Source organism: Castanea sativa, chromosome 12 (assembly GCF_040712315.1).
Source record: "Castanea sativa cultivar Marrone di Chiusa Pesio chromosome 12, ASM4071231v1".
NCBI lineage: Eukaryota > Viridiplantae > Streptophyta > Magnoliopsida > Fagales > Fagaceae > Castanea > Castanea sativa.
Window position 1 is genome coordinate 44,679,526 of NC_134024.1, and position 10,948 is coordinate 44,690,473.

The 10,948-nt window shown below is 35.1% G+C and overlaps 1 protein-coding gene across 1 annotated transcript; it reads left to right on the plus strand.

Moving 5' to 3' along the window:
• Positions 1-8,220: 8,220 nt before the first annotated feature.
• Positions 8,221-9,976, plus strand: LOC142619397 (uncharacterized). The gene has a single exon (XM_075792486.1). The coding sequence runs from the start codon at positions 8,221-8,223 to the stop codon at positions 9,967-9,969; it is 1,749 nt and encodes a 582-aa protein (XP_075648601.1). The 3' UTR covers positions 9,970-9,976.
• Positions 9,977-10,948: the final 972 nt, after the last annotated feature.

Below are 10,948 nucleotides of genomic sequence, written 5' to 3' on the forward strand. Positions count from 1 at the left end.
GCTGTCCCTGAACCAAAGGCTTGGGATATTCCTTAAAGGAAATGGGTTGAAACCCAGATTTGGTTTCGTGTTGTTTTTGGTTTTTCCATTCAATAATTTCAAACAAAAGATTAAGACTTTGAAAATTTCCCTCTGGGTTTTTTGCTTTTTAGGTTGAAGAACTGGAATTTTGAGATTTATATGAATTTGGGTATCTCCAAGTTTGATTATTTGTTCTGTTTTATAGGTTTTTACAACTTTGCATGATGTAATTACTTGTATGTTCTGGAGAGCAAATGAGGGATGGTATTGGGTTCTAGTTAGCTTAATTGTTAAAGTCTTTGATTGTTGAATTAGGGACATGGGTTCTAGTTAGCTCAATTGATAAAGTCTCTTATTGCCTATACCAAAAAGAACCCTTTTGATTTAAGAATTATCATTTCAAGATTTTTATGAATTTGGCTATCTCAAAGTTTGGTTATTATTATTATTTTTTTCTCTGTTTTATGAGTTTTTTTCAACTTTACATGATGTAATTACTTGTACGTTTTGGACAGGAAATGAGGAATGGTATTGGGTTCTAGTTAGCTCAACTTTTAAAGTTGCTCAAATAAGGGATTTGGGTTAGAATTCTACCTATATGGGGGAAAAAATGCTATTGGTGTCTTTGCCTGACAATAGAGAGGAAACTTGATTGTGCAGATGTCATAGGTTCAAATACTATCATGTCTATCAAAAAAATGAGGGATGGTATTTAGACATGGTGGTTTATGATGTGCTCCCCAATGGGGTGGGTTTAGCTCAAATGGGGTATTTGTTTTTTAGTAATTGGATGGAGGGTGAGGTTATGAGTTCAGGACTAGTGGGTGCATGCGTAACTTACCAATAGACTAAAGGATTGTTGTTTGTTTATGATGTTTTATGTCATTGCTTGGGGATTGTAAGAGTTGGGTCAGAGACTCAAGAGTCATATTTTAAAAAATTGTTATGGGACCTGAGTAGATAGAGAGAGGGGCCTCCATTCACTTCAAGCTTTATTTATGGATGGAAACTGCTTGATTTGAAAATCTAACTTATAGTCATATTTTAAAAAATTGTTATGGGACCTGAGTAGATAAAGAGAGAGAGGCCTCCATTCACTTCAAGCTTTATTTATGGATGGAAACTGCTTGATTTGAAAATCTAACTTATAGTTAGCATAAGAAAATTTGTTTCGCTTCAATGGGCTACAAGTATGGCTGCAAATCTCCAAATTATATGAATTCATTCCATTCAAACATTTCTGAGGATTTTTCCCCCAGTTTAGTGTTAAAATATAGGCTAGTACTATTAAATATTGGGTTTTGTTTTCCTGAAGGAGAATCTAGGTTCTAATCACAATAGAAGCGAAATGTGATTTATGATTGCCTTTTGTCCATGATAGGTACTTTGTCAAACTGCTTAAGAATGATAGTGGAGTTTCTAAATTCTAATACTTAAATAGAAGCAGTTTTTTTCTTTTAGAAGATTATTGAGTGGTTTTTAAGATTGATATCATATTGTAATTCTATTTTGTAGTCTTGCTTGTGTATAGAATGAAAATTCAAACAAGATGAGGAAACTTGAAATCTACTTGTGTTAGAAAGTCTGGGAGTATATACAAAATGGCTTTTACTAACGTATATCCTTAGGGCATACATTAGTAAACCATTTTAAGAAACCTTTTATGGGAAAATGAATGCCCTAAGGGCATACATTAACTGGACCCATACAAAATTAGGTAATGATGTTCTATCAATGCTAATTTGGTGTCCACAACCCAATGTATACTTGTTTGCAATTTTTTCCCCATTATTGATTATAAAAAGTAGTACTACTAGGTTAGTTGACATGCACACACATACACGCGCACGCACACACACTATGTGGAGCCTGAATTAAAAAATGAAAGCTCCTATGAAAATGAGGTGTGTTCTTGAGTTGATTTTCTAGGACCTACCTTCTCTTTGTTTATCTGATTTTCCATTGAGTTCTTTCCTCCACCCATTGTGGGGGAGGAGATGCCCAGTGGTTCAAAGACCATTTTGTACAGCAGGTTTGTCAACATGGTGGCAGGATTTAACAATGCATGAAATTAAGCTAATATAAATCTGGACAAAGAGATTGTTTGGTCACACTTGGAAAGTAGCTTAGATGCATGTTCATGGTAGGTATGTGGAGCAATAGTGACATGAGGTAGTGATAGTATGGTCTTAGTCCCACAATTCACTCTGCCTGAAGATATGTGCAAAAGAGAAAAACCTGAAAGCTTGTCTTTGTGGTTATGATGCCAAACAGTAACACAGATCCACCTTTGGTAGCGGTTTAATTGTTGTTCAGGTGTGTCTGAGCTAGTTCCTGAGGATGTAATAATACTCATCATAATTGTTGTTAGTTATTTATTATCTGGGAAAGGCCCACTTAAAAGAGTACTTTAAGAAATTGAATAAGAGACGAATTTGATGCTTTAAAGTTTTGAGCCTAGGAGTTGGTGCTTTGCTCTATGTTAGCAATCCTTATGAATCCACCAAGCACAAAGAGACATCAATGCACTTGACAAGACTTGGGACATGTTGGAACTTTGAAGTGAAAGAGGGAGAGAGTTATTTATCTGTTCCTATGAGTCACCTCAGGGATGATATGATGATCAATTGGGTGGTTGTTTTCTTCTCCCTAAATTTTATAGTTGGCCAAATTTTACCCCTATTCACACATTAGGTTGTTCGAATCCTTAAAAATTACTTGTTCACACTAACTATTTCTCAAAACATATATTCACACAAAAATCTCATCTTGAGCAAGGTTAGAGCCCAGAGTCAGATATTGACTTTTAAAAAAATATAAAATCTATTTCTGAACTCTGTTTGATTTACTTCTGGAGAAACTCTTGAAGTCTGTTGGAGATAAAAGTTATGATTTTTTTTTTGTGACTTCTTGTTTGTTTTATCAGTAATAATGCTTCATTGAAAAATGAAAATTTTAAATTTGGAAGTTAGATTGTCTTGTCATATAACCTGCACAAATATATATATGCTTTTTCCATAATTCTGTGGGAAGACTATCCAAATAATTTTTTAGCTCATCTATTGGGGGTAGTTCTATTGGGATGATTTGGCTAGGCATGGACCTTATGAAGCTTTGGTTTAAAATTGGGAGCATTTGGATTTGCCTTTCGTTTAAACCTAAGCTCTGGATTTGGTTAAAAGATCTCTACACAAATCTTCAGTAGCCTGTATGAATACCTCAAGAAACACAACCAGCAAGCCTGTCTTGCCCTCCACTAATGTCTTTCGCTTCTCTGAATGTTTCAGTTTTATTCCCAAACTCAGTTACTTTGATTTTTGTTTCATCTCCGTCTTTCTTCTATCTTTTTGGTGCGTGTCCTCTTGACTGGATCTTGGTTGTTAGTAAGATCCAGTCAGTTTAAACTCGTGTTATCCAACTCACTACTATCATTTGTCTTAACTTGATCATCATTCTGATTTTAGGTCCTTTGACTGCTTGTGCTGGCACATCTTATGTTAGTATTTCTTTTCTTTCTTTTCAAATTTTTCCCCAGTCACTTGGGGGCATTATTCTTATATTAAGTGACTTCTTTAAAATTTTGGATAAATATTTGTTTTAGTATTGTTTGAATTGATGATAGTTGTCCATTTGGTGCTGTTATTTTATTCCTTTAGTTTGTGCATAAACCACATAATATGATTTGAGTAATGTCGTTGTATGATTAGCAAACGCACTTGGTCCATTTGGAACTGTCTTTTTGAAAATGTTCCGAGGCAATTTCCTTGTTTGTGATGTTAATGAAATTCTGTTATAGATTCTGTACTTTAATTTCCCAGCCTATCGACCAATGCTCTATTAAACCATTGTAATTGTTTGGTATTATGGTTATAATATTATTTTCAGAACAAGATATGATGAGCTATGGAATTAGCATAAATAAATATGATAACTCTGGCCAAATGAACTTTTGCTCACATGATTGACCTCCTTCCTTTATAAGACTGAGATTGAGGAGGATGAGATCATGAGATAGACACGTGCATATGTTTCATACTTATATGTGAGTGTGAGAGATTAATCTGTTAAAGCAACCACATCAGTCCATTTATAATATTCTAAAATAAAAAAGTACTAATTTTACACATTTTAACCCAAAAAAAATTCACATCAGTCTTTGTAAAAATGTGCAAATATACACCATGACCGTGTATATGAACAATAACCATGCATATATGCATATGCACGGTTATTGTTCTTGTTCATCGTGTAAATGACTTTTTTATCCTTTTTTTCTCCCTCCTCTCTCTACCTCTGACTCACCTCACAGTGTAAAGAAATGTGTATAATATTTTATTTGAATATTTTACACTGTTCACTGTGTAAAGAAATGAATATTTTATTTGAATAAATGTGTATAATAGATAAACTGATATAAGTGTTTTGTAAAAAATGGTGAGTAAAATAGAAAAAGTAGGTTTTAGACGTGCAAAATGGAAAAAAATTTCCACATGGATGCTCCCATGGAAATACCCAGTTCATCTCCTAGACTTAGTTTCATAATTAGTGACCCAAAAAGACATGCAATGCAAGCAAAAGTGCAAGACACGAAGTTTTCCTTAACAGTTATTTGCCAATTTAATTTGCTCAACCTTGTTCGGCAATCTCTTGTTAAACCAATCATTTTACAAAGCAATGTTTTGGCCTAGATTTAAGGTAACAAAGTGAGTGATATCAATGCAAATTAGGTGCTCTTTGAACTCTTTGCAACAAGTTGTGGAAACAGTGTCTTCAAGCTTGAGTGATGGTTTGATGGTAATTTGATGTTCTGGCTATAAAACCAAGAGTCGTTTTGTGCACTTTCTGTTTACAAATGGAATGTTTGAGCGAATTTATTGTGTCAAGGTACAAACACAAAACGAGAACAGCGCATAGGAAATCAAATCTATGCTTGCTGGGTGATAGTCATCATGCCAAAGAGAAGTAGATATCGAACTTCAGAAAACACCTAGCTACATATCCTGATTCAAAAAATTGGCTGGACCTTGCAAAGTTGAAGCAATAGATTAATATTTTGCACCCCAAGACTGAATTCTTCCTGCAATCTCTTGAAGAAAGGGTCTACACTTGTGCATGGTTAATCTTCCAAGGATCAAAGGCATTCTAAGATATCATTATATTTGACAATAAATATCTTAGTTTTCCTTTTCCCATTAACGCCTTACTTTTTTCAATATTTATATGTAGGCCATACATTTCTTTTTTAAAAATCCCCTCCCTAAAAACTTTCATGAAATGAATTGAAACTGATCTAGGCTGTTACCAATCCAACGACAATAACAATAAATTTAAAGGAATAAATATATAAAATAAATAAAAAAAATCTAATCCTCTTATGACTCTTACCGTCACCAATGTTATGGACCATTAATTACAACTTATTATCTTGGCAAATTGTTCAATGAACATCTGGGGTAAAATGATTAAAATATGCATTTGAGCCTTAAGCCTGATTTGGTGGAGTAAGCCTATCCAAGCAGAGCATTTGAGGCTCGCAAGCCAGTTCATGCTACAAGGGTTGGAGGAGTTGTCCGAGGAGGAGTATCTCCTCTGATGGGTCAAGGAAAAGTCATAGGACATGTCATGGTGTTTGGAGAGAGAATTTCGGGAGATCTGTTGGGTAAATGCGTAATCCACACAGTTATTGGAAGGAAGAACGTATGAGAAATATCAGAGGAAAAATGCTGCTACCACCACATTAAAAACTCTGCACCTACCTCTCTAGCCGCATTAATGGAGAAATAACCTCTAAACAGTAATGTTTAGCCTTCCAGCTAGTGTTTGAAGATTTCAAGAAGGTGCTGGATGAGACAAGTATCTAATTGGAAGATCTGTGTTATACATGGAAGAAGAAAGGAAGAATAACATGGATATAAGAGAAAAAGAGAGGTATGAAAAAGGGGATCGCAGAAGAAGAAGAAGGAGGAGGAGAGAGAAAGGGTTGAATACTTGAACTGTAATTGTAATTGTAATATTTTCCTTAAAGAAAGAAAGGCAATACAAGTGGTCCTCGGCTTACGTTCGAGGAGAGTTTCTTTGCTATTTTTATATATTGAATACGTGGATAACGGCAATCCAGCCTGTTTTTCCCTTTATCTAATATCCATAACTTGAGTTTCAAACTCACACTCTACAAATTTTATTGTATAAGGCTCTTTGGGTCTGAGTCCGTCTAGTGATTGGACCGGTACAAATTGTGCACTTACAGAACATATATAAAAGTTTCATCTCCTAGGATTTATCAAAACAAAAATATATAGTTTCTTCTATCGGGAAGGAGAGGCTAATGTTGATTTGGATTTTGAACTTTATTTGCTTAAAGTGAAGAAGAAAATGGCTAAAAGTTAATAAACTATGTGAGTTTGGATTAGTGGGTTTTTTTTAAAATTTTTTTATTTATGTATAACCATATTTTTCCAACTTTCAATAAAAGATAATCCAAGTACACACAAAAGCAAACAAACTATAGAAACTTAAGCCAATTAAAACAATTTGATGGGTCCAGTTGATCTATAGCATCCATTTAGAAACCTGTAGTGTTTTTTTTTTTTTTTTGTAGTTTATTTGCATAATATTCATCAAAATATATAATTTTTAGTAACTTTTTGATGTTAAATGTATGAAAACAAAATCTAAAAATTAGCTTTATTTTCAAAAAACTGGTTTTGCTATCTTGTTTTACAAAGAAAAGCTGAAATAAAAAGCAAAAACCTAAAAATTAAAAATTAAAAAATTTCGGCCAAACGTACCCCTAGAGTGAAAGACTAATTATACATCAATTATGATTTACCACTACCACAAATTGTGAAAAAAATATTGGCTTTTATTGGATTGAATACTAGTAATAAAAAAAGGCTTGCTTATTTGGTATAATTATTTCCAATTGGTTCATTTTATATAAAAAATACAATTGATAAAAATACAACTATATGTATATAAAAAATATTAAAAATTATACAAAAGATAAGCCCAATAAAATCAAGTCTTTCTTGGGCCTAGGACTAAGACAAAACCAGGCCATGCCGAAATGACAAAAACACCACTTCCTAATCGTCAACTTTCCGACGACTAATTATTAGTTAGTTGAAGGGAGAAAATATCAAATTAGCCATAATTTCCAAACAATATAATTAGTAGTTACAGTTTACAAACTATATTTTTTATTAACATCTCGAGTCTGAAAGACTCGATTTTGGGGCTATAAATCGAGTCTTTAATGCTCGATTTTTATGGTCTGATTCTGTCCGATGTGGCATTTTTTCCATGTGACGATTACTTAGAAATTGAGTCTCTAAGACTCGATTTACAAGCCAAAAAAAATTTGATCTAAGTCCATCCATTCCCAGAGCAAAACCCACCACCAAAAAAAAAAAAAACCCCACCTGAGTCACGCTGCCTGGGTCGCGCGACCTGGGCGTGTTGCCTGGGCGCACGACCTGGGACCCAGGCAGGCCACGCGACCCAGGCAGCGCGCCCAGGTCGCGCGCTCGACCCAGGTGGGCTTTTTTTTTTTTTTTTGTGGTGAGTTTTGCTCTGGGAATGGATGGACTTAGAGCAAATGTTTTTTGGCTTGTAAATCGAGTCTTAAAAACTCGATTTCCAAGTAGTCGCCACGTAGAAAAAATGCCACATCGGACAGAATCAGACCATAAAAATCGAGCATTAAAGACTCGATTTATAGCCCCAAAATCGAGTTTTTTAGACTCGAGATGCTAGTAAAAAATATAGTTTGTAAACCTTAACTACTAATTATATTGTTTGAAAATTATTGCTATTTTACTATTTTCTCCTAGTTAAACAGTAAAACTCTCTGTCCTCTCATAGTCAGATCTCAGATCCCACTAATTAATCTTGTTTAGCTTAAACCCAAATAATTTTCCACACAAAAGCAAGTTCCAGCATCTTCAAACTTTTGACGTTGACTTTACCAAATCAGCAAGCGGTGGAGATCACTGAAGACTTTTTCATTTTGTGAGGAGAGTTTGACTTGTGCTGCCATAATCTATAAAGGGTATGTGTCCAATCTCCAATTATTTTGATCTATATTTTGATTTGGATTTGGATTTTGGGTACCATCTAGCGTTCTATAAATAAATTCCTGTTCTTTTTTCTAAACAAATTGGGTGTTGTTATATCTTGTTATATGTTGATGTGATATAGATGGACATTCAACATTTTTGCCACGATCAGCATCCCTTGGTCTTCAATAAATTCGAGAGAAGAGGATCTCCTTGTTGGGCGTGCGGGAAACTTGTATTTGGTCCTAGCTACAGTTGTATAAAATGCACTGGGTACTACCATCATAAATCATGTGCGGAACTACCCCGTGAGTTGCAACATCCCTTGCACCCAAAACATCCTCTTATTCTCTTTGACGAATCGAAATTTTATGAAGACGAAGAATATAGCAAATGCAAAGTTTGCAAAGAATATCGTGAGGAATACACTTATGGATGTTTCCGTTGTAACTTTAACCTTCACAACAAGTGTGCTTACTTACCGCTCACCTTAGAATCTGAAGTCCACGACCACCCATTAACTCGCATTTGGAAGTTTATGAAGTTCACTTGCGACCTTTGTGGCAAAGAAGGCGATTTGCCCTTTCTTTGTGCCCAATGCAATTTCTGTATTCATAAAACTTGCGCTTCTTCTTATCTACGCAGAGTCAAAGCTGTACGTCACAACCACCCCCTCCATCTCACCTATTCTTCTCTTGAAGTACCTCAATCTGATTCCCCATTTTGTCAACTCTGTGTTCGAAAAGTGGACATAGACTACGGGTTCTACTATTGTTCGAGTTGCGATTATGTTGCCCACCTTGATTGTTCTATGGACGAGAGAAATAGGGAGGACATAAATTTGCTTGAACTTACAGATGGAGAGTCCAATGAGCTAGAAAATGAAGATTTAGAGCTGGATGGATCTGTTGACTTAGCAACTTACATAGTCAAAAAAATCAATGTAGGTGAGGATGGAATTGAAATTCTCACAGAAATCAAACACTTCAGTCATGAGCATGATTTAAAGCTTTCTGACGAGGTTGAGAATAACAAAAAATGTGATGGGTGCGTACGAGCCATTTTCCCTCCGTTTTACAGATGTGCCAAGTGCAATTTCTTTCTTCATAAATCTTGTATTGAATTACCTAGAAAAAAGCGACACCCACTTCATCAACATCTACTCACCCTCCTCGCAAAGGCACCTTGTTGGAGTAAGTCATTTGAGTGTGATGCTTGTGACCAGCTTTGCAATGGCTTCACCTACTGTTGTGAGGAATGCGACTTTGATCTTGATGTTCAATGTAGTTTGATCTTAGAAAGCCTTTCCCACAAAGGTCACGAGCATCTTCTTCACCTCTCCACCACAAGTTATGCTCAGAATTGCAGTAGTTGTGACTATGAAAGTTTCCACCTCTCCACCACAAGTTATGCTCAGAATTGCAGTAGTTGTGACTCTGAAAGTTTCCAAGACTCTGAAAGACTCCAAGACTCTGAAAGATTCCAAGTATTACGTTGTATCACTTGTGAATTTGCACTGGACTTTAAATGTGCTACACTACCACTAACTACAAGGTACAAACAACATGAGCATCCCTTTACTCTTAGTTATGCTGTTGAAGATGACTCCGGTGACTATTATTGTGATATCTGTGAAGAAGAACGAGACCCAAAGCATTGGTTTTATTATTGTGCAGATTGTAGCTATCCTGCTCATCCTGAATGTATTCTTGGGAAATACCCAAATATTAAGTTTGGAGGTGCTTGTACTTTTGACGGTCACCCACACCCACTCACTATCATTGAGAAAACTAAAGACCACCCTGAATGTCACAGATGTGGTGAGCCTTGCAAAGAGTTTTTCTACCAATGTGCCATGTGTAATTTCAGCTTTCACATAAATTGTTTCTGAAAATGACAGATGTAATTTTCATTTTGTACTACACTTAGGCCACATGATTTTTGGTCTGAGAAATTCATCAAATGAGAATGCAGTAGTTATTTTCAATGCTCTTTCATGGCATCATGATTCATATAGGAGATAAATACATTGAACCAACTCATGGTTGTTTGTGTCTGGCTGTACCCTCCCGTGTCCTCATTCCTTAGAAATAAGAAGTGTGTAGATTATAGGATTTTCCAATTTTTTTACTGTTTTAGGGTACAATATTTAGAATGGGAAGTTAGCGCTTAGTGCGGAACATTGAGTTCAGGGATGATGAACAATAATGGAGCTAATAGGCAAACTTCAGGTAATTATTATCAATTGTGTAGCACTCCTTTTTCCTTTCTTTTCTGTTTCTATACAATTCAGACTCCATTCATTTTGCTTGATCCCATATTGAATTCTCCATCTCTTCTTCTCCTATATTAGGTGGGTGGCCTTTATTTTGAAGAGATAAATGTGCAATTAGATGCAAAACATGAATGCAAAGATTCAACAACATTTTAGGTTATTATATATTTACATGTTTATCAACATCTATTATGTCATTAGTTTTAGTTATTGTTATTATCATTGTTACAATTATTTCTATGAAAGCGCGATTATCCATGATTAAAAAGTGCCCTTCTCTTATCATATATGGTGAGTTTCTTTTCTTTTGTCTTTTCTCAGCATAAATTTTCTACATCGTCACAATAAGAATATTGGCTTGGTATCTTAATTCGACGGCACACTACATACTTTGTAAATGTTGATGTTAAGAACTTATTGACTAGGGAGTAATTATTGTTAATAAATTGGCTGGTTGAGTTATTTTGTCTAATTGAATGTACTCCTAGGTAATCTTTAAAGCCTTGCTAGGCATAGAAACTACTTCAACTCTTATTTGATAAGTTAAGGGTGTAGTTTAGAAAATGTTAGTCGAACCTTCCTTCTTTGAGCAATG

What these genes read in the sequence shown, in the direction of transcription:
- LOC142619397 (XM_075792486.1), top strand. Translation starts at nt 8,221, where the DNA reads ATGGACATTCAACATTTTTGCCACGATCAGCATCCCTTGGTCTTCAAT.